The 16,473-nt window shown below is 38.9% G+C and overlaps 2 protein-coding genes across 3 annotated transcripts in view; one reads left to right on the top strand and one right to left on the bottom strand.

Moving 5' to 3' along the window:
• The window catches only part of TMPRSS15 (transmembrane serine protease 15), a 124,078-nt gene extending 117,879 nt beyond the window's left edge, over positions 1-6,199 (top strand). Inside the window, exons 23-26 of the mRNA XM_067466229.1 lie at positions 2,832-3,013; positions 3,246-3,341; positions 5,108-5,250; positions 5,863-6,199. Of these exons, the coding sequence (XP_067322330.1) occupies positions 2,832-3,013; positions 3,246-3,341; positions 5,108-5,250; positions 5,863-6,018 (577 nt within the window). The 3' untranslated portion in view covers positions 6,019-6,199. The remainder of the gene's footprint in view (positions 1-2,831; positions 3,014-3,245; positions 3,342-5,107; positions 5,251-5,862) is intronic.
• Positions 6,200-7,420: 1,221 nt separating this feature from the next.
• CHODL (chondrolectin) overlaps positions 7,421-16,473 on the bottom strand; it is a 36,457-nt gene continuing 27,404 nt past the window's right edge. Inside the window, exons 4-8 of one of the 2 annotated variants that reach the window (XM_060770492.2) lie at positions 14,895-14,942; positions 14,431-14,517; positions 13,496-13,598; positions 9,618-9,696; positions 7,893-7,976 (exon numbers count right to left, since the gene is read on the bottom strand). In XM_060770492.2, the coding sequence (XP_060626475.1) occupies positions 7,974-7,976; positions 9,618-9,696; positions 13,496-13,598; positions 14,431-14,517; positions 14,895-14,942 (320 nt within the window). In that variant the 3' untranslated portion in view covers positions 7,893-7,973. Of the gene's footprint in view, positions 7,977-9,617; positions 9,697-13,495; positions 13,599-14,430; positions 14,518-14,894; positions 14,943-16,473 lie in introns of both variants that reach the window. The other variant, XM_060770491.2, reaches the window with a different exon arrangement.

The raw sequence follows: 16,473 nt of genomic DNA, 5'->3' as shown, positions 1-16,473 counted from the left end.
GCATGCACAAAATGACCCCCCACACACACACACACACACACAAAACACACAATAGCATATCCACACTGTCTTCTGGACTACAACTCCCAGCATTCCCTAGACCAGGCCCTTTAGGAGAGGAGGATGATCCAAATGCACTGCTTCCAAGCTGCAAACTTTCTTCTCCTTGGATTTCTTTGAGAGCATCCCAATCTCTGCATGTTTCCAATGTCCTATTACTGGACTGCAACTCACAGCAATCCTCCAGATAGATAGATTAGATAGAGATAGGAGGACTGCTGGGAGTTGCAATCCAAGTATAGGGAGAGAAGGAAAAAAGGGGAGAATGAGGAAGGGAAAGAAAAGGGGGGAAGGGAAGAGGAAAAGAAGGAAGGAGAGAATGAAAGAAAAAAGGGAAGAAGGGAAGGAAGGAAGGAAGGAAGGAAGGAAGGAAGGAAGGAAGGAAGGAAGAAAGGAAGGAAGGAAGGAAGGAAGAAAAGATGGAAGAAAGAAGAGAAAGAAAGTAGGAAAGAAAGAGGGAGGGGAGGTTGGCCACAGCAACGTGTGGCGAGTACAGCTAGTAAAATATATTATAGTACAACCCTTTCTTGTGGAACAGAAGGCAAGATCTTTATTAAAGTAATTTGAGATTATTTGTCGGATGCATCATCTGCATTTAAATTTTTTTCCATTGCCTGCTTTAAGATATTGCTAGCAGTGTGAGAAACAGCATTGGTAGGAAAAAATTGAAGAGAATACCAACATCCTGCAGGTGCCATTTACACATACATTCCTTGCAAATCCTTCTGGAGCAGAAAGCAATCAAAGCAATTTGTGCACAGATGCATTGAGTACATAAGCAAAATGTGTGTGTGTACATGTGCCTTCAAGGTGACCCTATTAATTACATCAGGTTTTCTTCAGCATGGGATACCCAGAGGTTGTTTTGCCAGTTCCTTCCTCTGAAATATAGCCTACAGCACCTGACATTAATTGGTGGCCAAATTACACAAAGCTATTGAGAAGAAAATCCTTGACTTTTAAAATATCTTCTTCTGTATTGAAGTCCTGTTAGCTTACTTTTATAAAATGCTCATCAGCATTGATCAGATAGGTTTTGCTAAAGCTTTCCACAAAACATAAAAGAAGTTATCTCTCATAATGTGTCTAATATATTCCAGGCTATTGCCTAAAATAGAGGTTAGCTTTGTGATTATTCAACTTACATGCAAAATCATATTTCATCAGTTCCCATATGGGATGTAAGAAAACAGCAAATGATTAATGTAAAAATATCCAAATACTATGCCAGCCTAAGTGTTGTTGCTTCATCCAGAATCAATTGAGCATCTTCATTACCCATCCAGTATGCTGCCAGTGGTCTGATTTGGGGATGATATCATGTCTTGGAAAAGATGCTGCCACAGTAAACAGCCAGTACTGAGGTGATGCGAGAGTTCCTGACTGCAGTGGTTGACACTACCAGAGGGGCTGACATCAAAATTACAGTCTATAATTTTTTGTTCATGTTTCAACATAAATGTATTTACTATAAAAAAATATTTCATTTTTATGAGCTCGTACTATATGTCTTCTTTTATATAACTAGAAGGCTATACCTTCTGCCAACCTAGCAGTTTGAAAACATGTTAGATCAATAGGTACCACCTCGGCAGGAAGGTAACGGTGTTCCATGCAGTCATGCTGGCCACATGATCTTGAAGGCATCTATGAACAATGCTGGCTCTTTGGCTTAGAAATGCACTGTAGATGAGCACCACCCTCCAGAGTCAGACACAACTAGACTTAATATCAGGGGAAAGACTTTACCTTTACTAAAAGGCTAAAGCTCTATACTAATTTACTTTTTGAACCTTCTAATTCACATACACATGGTCAGGTCTGTCATTCTTGCCCAATTATAATGTAGCTTCTTCCCCCAAAATTCTGTCCCAACTTGGCGGGCTTCTGAACTCCTGACAGATCTAGCCCTCTGTCCTGTACTGTGTTAAAATGAGATTGTGTCTCGACACCATAGTGAGTATATGACTCATGTCCACATTCTACTGTTGAAATTCCATTGTGTAATATCATGAGCCTTGTTGCTTAGTAAGTATATCAAGTATCTTGGCCAACACAGTTATCTTTCAGAAAACTCTTCATTGCCTTAAATAATCTAAGTACTTCATCATACTAGAGAATGAATCCACTTTAAATCCGGTTTCTGTTTCCTGCAGAATTCTATTTTTTGTCTGTTTGTTTGTTTAGTGAGGCTGTTAAAGGCTCCTCCCTAAACTACAAACCCCAGAATTCAGCTGGAGGCAGCAATCAGATTTAAAGTAGATTCATTCTCTATTGCAATTAGGTTCTAAGTTCATCTTTTCAAAATCTACTTAAATATTAAATCACCATACAGATATTAGGTATATCCCATAAATGTGGTTCTGGGCACTATAGAGTTCCATGAGAGGAAGCAAAATTTGACTTGAAAAATTAAGCCATCATGTGGCATTCAGCAGTAATTCTTATCTTTCACTACTAATCAATGGGCATCATACCCAGTGAATTCAATGGTAGTGTGCCCTATCAGTTCAGAGTTCATTTTGGCATATTGCAATGTAGTGATGCTGAAAACTGCTTTGTAATTCAAGTAAATTTTCTTTAAATAAATGAGCTGGTTAAATTCCAAAATTCAGATTTCATTTTTTGAAGTGTGTGTGTATGTGTGTGTGTGTGTGGGGGGGGGGGGGCGCTTAAGTTTAAAAAAACCCAAAATTTAATATCACAAATTACTCAGTTATTTCATACAATCACAGTTAATTCTGATTCAGAATATTCATTGTAATCCCCAGGAGGAATATGAAACCTTCTCAGTGGAAAGCAGTGCTTGGCATGCATAACAATCTGAACCTGTCAAGTCCTCAAACAGTCATCCGAGAGATTGATCAAATTATCATAAATCCCCATTACAATAAGCAAACAAAAGACAGTGACATCGCTTTGCTGCATCTCCAATTCACTGTGAATTACACAGGTATGACCATTTTCTTCTATATTTTTCTCTTTTTCTGGTGAATAAGTTTAATTGTAAGTCTGAAACAATACCAGAAATTTAAAACATTGAATGATCAAGGAGTAAATCTAGTCCTCAGAAACTGACACATTCTGGGCTCTCTAAAAGGGATGGTTGGACAATTTCATTTACATAAAATATTGGACACTAGAGCCTAAATCGATTGATATTTCTTTCTTTACTTTTTTTACAGATTACATCCAACCCATTTGCTTCCCAGAAAAAAACAGATCATTTTTGCCAGGAACACACTGTTTTATTGCTGGCTGGGGAGAAACCACACATCATGGTGGGCCACTGTACTCTGTACAAACTTTCTTTCATTATTTTTGGTATTTCCTGATGCAATCAATGCAAGACCTCTTGCAGACAATGTGTATTTCTGTTTGAATAGAGGGCACATCCATATTGTCTAAATGCATGTTGCCTAGGATTCTTTTTAAAAAACAAAACCAGTATGACATACTGTATAAGTCAATTTTATGTATACATGGAGACAGGTTTTGATATGCCTTGTGGCTAAGCTGAGGGCCATTCTGGGGAGAACGGAAAGTCCCAGCATTGCCACAATGGACAGATGCCTTTGGCAATAAATGCTGTCATTTTCCCACCAAGGATTTTGACAAGGCCAGGATGAGTGCCACAGAGAGTAGAGCTTACCTCCGTGCTGGCCCTGTTCTTGTTAAAGAAACACGGGAAGCCCCATCTGTTCTCTGGGCAGCATCCCAGGATCTAACAGAATATTGAGAGTATTGTATGAGTATGAATATTGAGAGGGCATAACCCTGCTGGAAGTAGCTATGTGTCATCTGATGGGATCCGGCAGGCTCTGTCCTCCCAGCATCCTGGATGCTTTGTCAAATTGTCAAATGTGATGTGGTCCTTAGTCACACCTCCAGCAGGAAAAAAAGAACTGATGAAACTGATGATATTTAGGGCATGAGTGTTGGAAAAATACATAAAATGGTAAATAGAATAGTTGGACATTTACTAGACTTATTTGGAGATCCATACACACACAGACTATTCATACACACACAGACTATTATTCCAGAGATCCAACAAGTACCTTATGAAAGCATTTTTATCCAACTATCATTTACCTAGAATCCAAAATTATATTTTCATGAATGACAATACCTAGAATTCACCTTCTAGCATGCTCAAAGAAGCATACAAAATGGCTAAGTGTTCATATCAAGCAAGTAAAAAATCATTGGGAAATAGTCCAAAGGAGGTGGATGTTTTAAACACCCATATGTACTTTCCGTCTACTACAATAAGATTGGCAGGTTGTAATGGTTGTTGTTTTTTTAGCAACACATGAATTGTCCATATAAGATATAGTTTAACCCTAAAATATGCTAGTGAGGTGATAACCATATGCAAAGCACAGAATGGAATCTAAACCAGTACTAAGAAAATCACTATATAGCTAGATATAGTGCAAATACATATGACTGTACATTTCAATGATGCCTAGGAATCCCATCAAGATGAGTCCTAGAGACCATTGTTGGATCAGTTCTATAGCATGGGATATATGACAATTATTCAATTGCTGGCTGAAAATATATAGAATTTGGTCAAATATATAGCATTTGTCTTCACTGTGGGTGGCAAGTGTTTCCATTTTTCATAATGCATGAATAACTTATAGATGTTGTGAAAGATGCATTAGCTGTACTATGTCTTTATTTTGATATTTAATTGTATTTTATTAGTACAATGCTGTTATTATGTTCTATTGCTGTAATGTTCTGGTATATGTCAGGCATTGAATGTTTGCCTCTGTGTGTGTAAACCACCCTAAGTTCCCCTGGAGAGATAGGGTGGTCTAAAAATAAACTTGTTTTTTTATTATTATTATTATTATTATTATTATTATTATTGCAGACCCCCCCCCCCCATGACTGGCTTGGTAATACAGGCATTATGGGTTACCTATAGTACCGTATAGCGGAAATGCATAATGTTAATATGAATAAAAAATATTTATTGAACAACATGTTATGCATACAGGCTAAATCAACTTGTGTATTTCTGGATTTTAAGCAGGCTCGGTTGCAAATATATTACAAGAAGCAGTAGTCCCTCTTATAGCACGTAAGAAATGTCAGCAACTGATGCCAGAGTACGATATCACTGAAAATATGATGTGTGCTGGATATGATGAAGGAGGAATTGATTCTTGTAAGGTAAATGGAACTAATTTGTTTTCTCTACTACAATACAGCTAATTATAGAGTGACTCAATGTTTATTTTTTGACTATTATTTCTGATGCTAAACAGCATTGTGGTACTGATATATGAAAAGGCATTTGTTAACTTGCCAGAAGTTGAACCCTCTTCTCTAATAATTTCATCACCATCACTACCTCTGTCACATAGCTTTCATTTCTTGCAATTTATGACCTTGAATTTGCTCAGAGAAAAGCTACATTGAATAACATCTAGACCTCATCACCCAAGGGAACATAAAGCAACTACCAATATTATTACAGGCCATGAGCTACTGTCACAAACATAATGTTTCAAAGGATGCTTTGCCATCTAAGAAAGGCACTGTCTGTTCCCCCAGTGCTTACAAAAGCCCTTGTGACACAGCTTTCATGGAGGCTCAAAGAATTAAGCTGAAAGTTAAAGCTCTGACATAGCTTTCCTGTACTAATGCTGCACATAACTGACAGGCATCTCACAAAATGCTTAAGGCCATAACAAATGTCATTATGGCTTTGCAAATGGCTTTGTTTCTAGTAAAAGAAAAGATGCTCTGTAAGAATGTTTTAATTTTTGTTTGTCATTTCAGGGAGATTCTGGTGGGCCACTAATGTGTCAAGAAAATGAAAGGTGGTTGCTGGCTGGCGTGACATCCTTTGGCTATCAATGTGCACTGCCACATCGTCCTGGCGTCTATGTGAATGTTTCAAAATTTGTTGACTGGATGAAAAGGATCATTCATTAGATGCATCTTCCTTCCCCTGCTGAGAGCAACACGGGAAAACATTGAAGTTTTAAGGGCAAGGATGCATGTGAGGGTTAATATACTTTATTTCTTGGAGGGATCTGGCAAACATCAGATACTTCAGAATAAGTTTGAGTTGATCTCTGATGGGAATTCAGTTGGAGCCCTATTAGATGTTATAAGAGACGGAGCTTGGAATAGTTACAGATGCAAACTAAAAAAATAATAATCACATTTCCATTATCTGGAAAAATGTGGCTGAGTAGTACTAAACTTCTGACTAGGATAATTTCACTAAGCTGAAATGTAGAAGAAAAAAGTGTTCACAACATAGTCCTATTTTTTTTAAAAAAAATTAAGTTCCTTTGGCTTGCAAAACTGGATCCTACTATCACTAAAGAACCTTAAATATAAGGACAGGAATTCGTGCCATTCCATCTATTATCATATTGCAGATTTCATCATCCCTCACTATTATATATAAGGCCTAGGACTTATGGGACTTGTAACATAATATCAGAAATACCACATATTACCCACTCTGTTTAAATGGATGATTATTTGTCCAAATCATAACATAATCAAGTTGGAAGTTATCACAAGGGTCATTTAGCTCTATCCCTGCCGTTAAGGAGTACATAACAAAAGCTGTACTGAAAGATAGTTGTCCACTCTGTCATTGTCCTCTTTCCTACTGTCCATTGGCTGCTTTCTTGACTTCTTCAAATGTGCATAAAAAGTCATCATAAATTTAGGAAGCCAAGGGTGACTTCTTATTTCCAATACATGAAACAGAGCAAAATACAAGCACGAGGATGAAGATCCAAAGACCAGAATCCTTTGGTATACTGTACTATACAAGTACAGAAGAAAGAAGGCTATAGACACAGTGGCCAGGAAGGAAGGAGGACTTTGAGAAAATAAACTGCTCAGAGACAGTAGAGTCGGGTGTTGTTTTTCTTGCTGCCATTGTCCAGAGAGAGAAAAAATGTAGCTGCTGTTGCTGTGCACTACCATTGTGACCACGCTATCCCTGTCAATTCTTCTTGCTTTGATGCTAGATCATGTTTGTTTGTGCTTCCTCTAAGATAGCAGATCACAGAATGAGCCAATTTTTACACTCAGCATAATATTTAAAACCTAGGGTTTTTTTATGTATCACTATCTAAACTTTATTGTTTTTATTTCTCTCCAGTTTATTTGCCATGGACAGAATGATTTGTGCTGGCTTTGGATAGGCATATCAAAATACACCCATTTGCTAGCAAAACTTATTAGATTTCTTCCTGTATCTTTGCAGTTTGTTGTTACAGATGAATAGCACAACTGTCGTTGCTAATGTGGACCCAAATCAGAATAACATTAAAATCAATTCCCAAGGCAAACAAATCACTCTCTGCAGTCAATATTTTATCATTTTTTATGCAAAGATAAATTATTTTGTTACATTGTATATTTATATTAATTGAATTTACAATACATACATTAATGAGAAATGGTACAATATAAGAGGAAATAAACAAGAAAAAAATCAGATGTAAACTAGAAACAATTGTTCTAGAACTGACACATAACAGTAGACATATTCCCACATATATTCCAAATGCTCTCTCCATCTCATTACTACCTGTAGCAGAATCATTTTCCTTAGCAAAATAAATGCATTTTCCCTCTTTCAGAGTGCCATGTGTCACTACTGCATTAGAAAACAAACACTGCATATAAAAACGATCCGAGCAATTGCCTCAAGGGGGAGCTTCCAGTTCATCTTGCTGATCCATTGCAATTTCAAGCCATTCCAAGCTAATATCTGACATGACATTATAAGATATCCTGAATGGAAAAGAGTCATTCCTTCTTTTTTAAAAGTCATTTATACCTCCATGCTACTTTCTTTCCTTGGATACTTAGAAATCCATAGTGTAGACTGGTCCGGACTGGTTTTTGTTCTTCCTTTACTGGAAAATTAAAAAGATAATGGTATGTTGTCTTACAGCACATCTATTGCTTTCATACATTCAGTTAAAGATGCAAAAGAGATGGATGATGGGGCCTCACAAAAAAAAAACTGCCAAGATTAAATATACGCCAGTTTTGCTGCTTAATTTGGCCCTCACTTTTTAAAAAGTGCATGTAATAACTGAAAGAAGACATCAGATTTAACCTGAAAAGAAGCATATTAAATATGTACATTAAAACTTTTATTCTATTTATATGATGCCTAAAGTCTGTTTCTTCTGCTAAAGTACTGACTGTAGTAACTGCAACTTGGACACTTTTTTCACATGGAACAAAAAGGTTTATTTCACATGTGTTCTGGGCTTTCATCCTCTGAGCAAACCATACCAATCTGTATGTACATCATAAAATAATAATAACAACAACAACTTTATTTTTATACCCGCCTCCATCTCCCGGAAGGGACTCGGGGCGGCTCACAAAGGGACATGCCCAACAAAACAGGTTAAAATAAGCATCGAAATACAGCAATTTCAAACATCAATAAACATAAAATCAGACAACATTATAAAAACAATTAAAAGCAATATCACGGCTGAGCAAACAAAGTGCTGGGTTAAAATTAAATACTATTAATAATAAGAGGTGAAAAAACTAGGCAGCATAATTCATTTTACTTCCTTCAAATGGTTTGAACTGAACCTTTACTATGAGCACGTGTATGGCATATTCTTGAACCAATGAATGTGTACTTGATAATACTGGAGATTAGTAATACTGGTAATACTGGTAGTTTTACTATTTATAGATAATATATTCTCAGCTGCCATGTTGGAGTTATGGAGCATTAGTTTCCATTGACTTAAACTCTCACTATTAAAAATATGGTTAACTTACCTGAAATGATATCCATTAAATGAATCATGTATAAATGTATTGGAAAAATATTAGAACTAATGTAAAGTTCTCTAAGACGACCAACAACCATTACAGTAAGTCACTACACTCAATTCTGAACAAAGGATGACTTTGATTCTTCATTTCATCATTAACACTAATATACCTAAAAATCAATTGTACAACAAGGGGCTGCATTGATGACGTTTGATGATGTTTCAAGAGCCCAGCATTATGTAGTCAGATTGCTTAGGCGAGTTGTTTCATCCAATTTGTACAGGGTGACATGATAACAGCTGGGCAGAAATTAGAGTAATGCCCATGCTGGCTGAGTTAGTATATGAGTCATGATTCAAAAATGTAACTTTTTGAAGTTCTGCAGTGGAATATAAAAGCCAGCACAACTGACTCCAAAGGCCTTGCCAAATCTTTAAGCATTGCAGCAGTACCATGGAAGGAATCCAAGGAATCGTTATTTCCACTCTACTGCAGTTGCTTTTAGAGAATATCATCTCAACAAATGCACCAAGAATATGTGCTGTATAAAACTATGTTAAGTACACAGTTTGAACTAAATATCCTGAACGTATATGCACTATCATAGCTTTACTGCTTTCAAATGGAAAGAAATCAACTGATAATTAGGCATAGTGATCCTGTAGAAAAGGTCAGGTAGTTTGAAGGTGTTGTCAGGAACTGCAGCTCTACCTTCAAAATACAATCTTAGAAACTGAGAAATATACCAAATTAGAATCTAAACGTTCTGCAAGGCATTCAGATGATAATGGAGATGAGTCATTGAAGCAGTTTCTCCTTGCTTCCCTAGAAGAAAGGAAAGGGAAAGCCGCTAAGCATGAATGAATTGGTTTCAGGTTGCTATAAAGCACAGGAGAAATGCTTTGTTTTGTTTTTGCTACTGCGGTGTGCTGACATGGCCTTGTTGGCTTTCAGAATTACTATCTGATGTTCTACTCCCTATAGGGAAAGGGAGAACAAGCCAGCATGGTGTAGTGTTTTGAGTGTTGGACTACGAGACCAAGGTGAAAATTCATACTCAGCCATGGAAACCCACTGGGGGACTTTGGGCAAATAACACTCTCTCAGCATCAGAGGGAAGGCAAGGACAAACCTCCTCTGACTCATTTTCCCAAGATAATTCCATGATAGAATCCTCATAGGGTGGAAATTACTATAAGACACACAACAAAAAGTAAGGATATAGCATGAGAACTAGTTTGTTCACAACTGCTCGGTGCCAGCTTCTTCTCTCTTGAAAAGATGATCATACTATGAGGATATTTTGGAAGTGGTACTCCAAAAGGATCTGGCCCCACCCACAGTGCTGGACATACATTGGACTTGGTTTTCTGTCAGGGATGGGAGGAAGGTGGCGGTGTTGAGGAGTTATCCATCTCTCCGTTGCCATGGACCGACCACTACCTGGTCAGCTTTAGACTTACTGCACCCCCTAACCTCCGCAGAGGTGGAGGACCTATTAAATTGGTCCGCCCCAGGAGGCTTATGGATCCGGAAGGATTCCTGATGGCTCTTGGGGATTTCCCCGCCACCTCGGTTGGTGATCCTGTTGATGCCCTGGTCGCTCTCTGGAATGGGGAGATGACCAGGGCAATAGACACGATCGCTCCAGAACGTCCCCTCTCAAGTAGCCGAACTAAACCAGCCCCTTGGTTTACTGAGGAGCTGGCGGTGTTGAAGCGAAAGAAGAGGGAACTAGAGAGCGTGTGGCGTTCGGATCTGAGCGAGTCAAACCGAACACGGTTTGTGTCCTTTTTAAGGTCATATGCCGCGGCAATAAGAGCCGCAAAGAAAACTTTCTTTGCGGCCACTATTGCGTCTGCAAAGAACCGTCCGGCTGAACTGTTCCGAGTTGTCAGAGGCCTTTTAAAACCCACCATTCAGGATGGGTGCCCTGATGACTTGGCAGCTCGCTGTGAAGCTTTTGCTCGGTTCTTTACAGACAAAGTCACTTTGATCCGCTCTGGACTGGACACCATATTAACGGCAGTCTCTGAGGATGTAACACGAGCATCTGCTTGTCCGATTTCGATGGATTCATTTCAATTGGTTCAAACCGAGGATGTGGACAAGGTGCTTGGAGGAATGAGAGCTACCACATGCATCCTAGACCCCTGCCCATCCTGGCTTCTAAAGGAGGCCAGAGGGGGATTGGCCGAGTGGGTTAAGGTGGTGGTTAATGCCTCCCTTCGGGAAGGCATTTTTCCAGCCAGCTTAAAGCAAGCTGTGATAAAACCGCTGTTGAAGAAACCATCACTGGACCCCACTCAATTGGTAAACTATCGGCCTGTTTCCAATCTTCCCTTTTTGGGCAAAGTCATGGAACGTGTGGTGGCCTCACAACTCCAGGCATTCTTGGTAGACACGGATTATCTAGACCCGGCACAGTCTGGCTTTAGGCCGGGACATGGTACCGAGACAGCCTTGGTCGCCTTAGTGGATGATCTCCGTCGGGAGCTCGACAGGGGGAGTGTGTCCCTGTTGGTGCTACTCGACCTCTCAGCGGCCTTCGATACCGTCGACCACGGTATCCTTCTGGGACGCCTCGCGGGAATGGGTCTCGGAGGTACTGCTCTGCAGTGGCTCCGGTCATTCCTCGAGGGTCGGTCTCAGAAGGTGTCACTGGGGGACTCCTGTTCTACCCCACAACCTTTGTTTTGTGGGGTTCCTCAGGGTTCAATACTGTCCCCCATGTTGTTTAACATCTACATGAAGCCGCTGGGCGAGATCATCCGAAGTTTCGGGGTGCGGTGTCATCTGTACGCAGATGATGTCCAGCTCTGTCACTCCTTCCCACCCGCTACTAAGGAGGCTGTCGAGGTCCTGAACCGGTGCTTGGCCGCTGTGACGGTCTGGATGGGGGCGAACAAATTGAAATTGAATCCAGACAAGACAGAGGTACTCCTGGTCAATTGCAGGGCCGAACAGGGTATAGGGTTACAGCCTGTGTTAGACGGGGTCGCACTCCCCCTGAAGACACAGGTTCGCAGTTTGGGTGTGATCCTGGACTCATCGCTGAGCCTGGATCCCCAGGTTTCGGCGGTGACCAGGGGAGCATTCGCACAGTTAAGACTCGTGCGCCAACTGCGACCGTACCTTGGGAAGTCTGACTTGGCCACGGTAGTCCACGCTCTGGTTACATCCCGCCTTGACTACTGCAACGCTCTCTACGTGGGGTTGCCTTTGAAGACGGCCCGGAAGCTCCAATTAGTCCAACGGGCGGCAGCCATGGTATTAACAGGAGCAGGGCGCAGGGAGCATACAACTCCTCTGCTGTACCAGCTCCACTGGCTACCGATTAGCTACCGAGCCCAATTCAAAGTGCTGGTTTTGACCTTTAAAGCCCTAAACGGTTCTGGCCCTACATACCTATCCGAACGTATCTCGGCCTATCAGCCCACCAGGACCCTAAGATCTTCAGGAGAAGCCCTTCTCTCCATCCCGCCTGCTTCACAAGTGCGGCTTGCGGGAACGAGAGATAGGGCCTTTTCTGTGGTGGCCCCCTGGCTTTGGAATGCCCTCTCTACTGAAATAAGATCAGCCACCTCGCTAATGGCATTTCGGAAAAAACTGAAAACTTGGATGTTCGAGCAAGTTTTCAACTAATTTCCGATGTGATGTTGTTTTGACCATGGACTAGCAATCAAGGATAACGAATTGGATTACGACTTTAACTATGAGATGTTCCGGTCTGTATTGGTGGCCCAATACTATGTATGTATATGTATGTATTTTGATATTTTATTTTATATTTTTAAAGTGAATATTGTATTTTAAATATGTTGTAAACCGCAATGAGTCGCCGCACAGGCTGAGATATTAGCGGTATATAAGTGTACCAAATAAATAAAATAAATAAATTTTCTAAATTATCCTTAAATAATAAATATTTCAGAGATAAGATGATGGGTAGAAGAACTCCACATGCGATTATATTGATTCTACTTTCACAGTGCTTTTTTAAAGACCTGGGTGACAATAGCTGCAATGCCTATAATAATCATCCCTACTTACAATAGCCACAATATACCCGATGGTGAGTCAAGAGATCTGTCTCCAAGAAAGAGCTTGTACCTATGCCTTCTGGGACAATTAAAATAAACCAAGCACAGTTCCAAAGCTTAGAAAGTGCCATTCACCTAGACTCCTGATGAAACAGCTTTTTGAAATGAAAGCTTAAATGTATGTGAGAAAAGATAATATAGATATCTAATATTACATAGCCTAGCCCTTCTTCTTAATGCCTTTTGTTGTGGTATTAAGCTGAAGTGCTTATTCTTTAGAAGCATTGATATAGATTAATAAAACCTTCATATCAGCCCAAGAAAAACATTAATCTAGTTACTGCTAATCTAATAAATATGCTAAGATTGCAGAATATGAACTCTAAATTATGCTTGTGACTGTGTGTAGGCATTATTAAATGTGCCTGTCTGCTTTATATAGTTCATATCACTGTGAATGTCAAATGCTAGCCTTCAAATGTGCATGGATATGGATATGATTAAGTGACTAATGGAAGCAGAAGATTCCATGCATCAGCCTAAGGTTCAAGATACCATGCTTTCCAAAGTGTAATATTTACCTCCTGTTTAGCATCTGAAAACAGCACGTCCCAAAAGCCACCAGTATCAACAACAGCAGTGGTATAGTTGGTATAACAACATAAATTAGATTGGGAATTAAACCTACAAGAAAAAAAGCATTATTTTTTTTGTTTGACAGTCTAAAAGTTCCATTTACATCTCTATCTCATTATATACACAAAAGTCTCAAGACTTGTACTCATTAAACACCACCTAATGTTCTTGAGCTCTTATGAATCAGTGGTTCACACTTATAATCAAATTGGCTCCAGTCCATAAAACGTGATGCATTTTGACTTAAGAATGATGATGATGATGATGATGATGATGATTATTATTATTATTATTAAACTTTATTTGTACCCCGCTAGCATCTCCCAAAACACTCAATGCGGCTTACAAAGGCCAAGGCCTCAATACACAACATAACAATACACCTAAAGTAAATTAAAAACAATTAAAGCAGTATTAAAACAACAAAACAACACGCAATAAACAATACATCAAAACACGATAAAACTGGGCCGGGCCAGAGTAAGTTGGTTCTGATTTTCAAGTTATTCAGTCTGTTCATTAAGCAAACATTTTGTTTGATAATTAAGATCAATTTTCCCAAGCTACCTTAAACCAAATTGGTTTTGAATAAAAGACATGTACCTCTCCACTCTGTGTGGCTCTACAGTAACATAAACATAAGAAAATATTTTGTGGGAAACAATGCTTGGCATCTATCCCTATGCTCCATGACATCTATCCCAGCTGATGGCATTTTCCCTATTTGCATAACAGTATCATATCATTTTATTGCAGATTGTATTTTCATTTTATTTTCTGGGAACATAGCCACTTTATTCATACTAGAAGTAAACAATGATTTTATGATTATGTGGTTTATGGTTGAACCTTAAATATCAGAATCACATGCATCAATTACCACCAGTTTCGGTAACAACCACTGGAAAATGGTCTTCTGTCTTGCTTGAATCATGAGGCTTCCCTGTTGGCACTGTTGCTTGAACTTCTGAGAAAGCAATTAGAAATTTGAACAAAGTTATTTTCTGAGTTGCAGCATCTGCTCACATTATTGCACTACTTAAACACAATATTTCTATAGCTGAACAGGATTTTAAAAAGACAATGAATAAACACAGTGATTAATTTGTCTACAGGACTTCTGCTGAAATGTTAGGACCACATCTGGAAAAGGGTTTTCGAATGATAAATGACATTTTAAAACATATATATAAATGTATTAAGATATAACTTTCAAATCTTATTTTTATAGGTTCATTGTTCAACTGTTCCACTACTAGTCTGCTTTTCTAATCAATTGGATTGTTTTTATTTTGGATGCGTAATCAGATTTTATTATTGCAACTAAGTCCAAAAGCTCCTTACCATAATGTGAATCCACTCTGTCTCCTAATTCTTTTTCTGAGACATCATCTGTTATAACAAGAGGAAAAAATGGGAAGAAAGAGGTTATTTGTATTGTCTAGATTTTGCTAACCTATGGTAAAATACACAAATCATTGTTTGGTTTTATTGAATAGTTTTCAAGTACTTCGAACTAAACCATAAGTAAAATATGGTTTTTTAATCTAGTACAAGAACTCAGAATGGAGGAATAGTTGGATTGTTGGACTGAGTCTCGGGTTGCAGCAGTGACCAGAAGTGCTTTTACACAGTTAATGCTATAATATACTAATATAATAATATACTTCATTTATATTCCATCCTATCTCCCAGAGGTGACTCATGGTGGATTACAGTACACATATACGGCAAACATTCAATGCCGTTATATATTTTAAAAAGACAGACATTACATAAACAGAAGTATAGATTTCCCATCTTTTCCCATCTCCAGCATTTGGAGGCTATTGTCAACTCTGGTCACGGGGAGGTGCTGTCACCCCATCTTCCATGCCAAGGAGCTTTGTTATTCTTAGACATTCTCCCAATCGAATTGCCAGCATGTATACATGGGCACCTTTTATTATCTCCCCGCTAAAACAGTACCTATTCATCTACTCACATTGCTGTTTTCTAATTGCTAAGTGAGTAGAAGCTAGACTGACAGCAGGAGCTCACCTCAACCGAGACTTGAATTACATCACATTGCTGGAGAAGTCAGATCAAACCATGGTGTTACACACCTTTGTTTCATCCCATTTGGTTTTCTGTAATGTGCTCTATATGGGGCTGCTTTTAAAAAGTGCTCAGAAATTTCAGTTGGCCCAAAGAGCTGCAGTCAAGTTGTTAACTGTGTTTGGCTACAGAAAGCACGTATCTCCCTTGTTGCAACAACTCCACCTGCAGTCGGCCCATTTCTGGGCACAATTCAAAATGGCCCATGTTATTTGAAAGATCTTATCTCCCTTTATGAGCCTATAAGATTGTCTGAAGAGGCCCTTCTCTTTGTCCTGCCTTTTTCTGTGAGATTGTGATTATGATGATAAATAGGAGGGACCTGGAAAAAATGTATGCATAGCAAACTCAAGAAGGAAAAGAAAAGAAAAAAATGAATATGCATAAAGAATGGAAGCAAAAACAAATCACCATAGAAAAGTAGAGATCTGTGGTCCAAGCTTGCAATATAAGGAAAGCTAAAAGTCAATATTTGTTGGTATTGGCTAGGCAAACAAGGACCAACAAAAAGGTCCTTTTTTATTTACATTCAAGGCAAGAGAAAATTCATGGAGACAGTAGGGCTATTGTTCAATACAGCTTTTGGAACAAAATGAAAAAAGGAGATTTACCCATTACCTATTTTGCTTCAGTTTTCTCCCAAAAATAGAAATGTGTGCAGCAAAGATCTTGACAAAGGATGCAAATTATCTAGTAAGACCTTCACATTAACTAAGGGGAGGGACACAGGACTTCCACTAAAGTGGAAAACCATGAATAAAAATGCAATTTATTTTATTCAAGAGAACACCTCTCTGGGAATATCTAGGTTCTCCAAAATGACTCT

Source organism: Anolis sagrei, chromosome 3 (genome assembly GCF_037176765.1).
Source record: "Anolis sagrei isolate rAnoSag1 chromosome 3, rAnoSag1.mat, whole genome shotgun sequence".
In the NCBI taxonomy this organism is placed as follows: domain Eukaryota; kingdom Metazoa; phylum Chordata; class Lepidosauria; order Squamata; family Dactyloidae; genus Anolis; species Anolis sagrei.
This window is presented reverse-complemented; position numbering and strand designations above follow the sequence as displayed.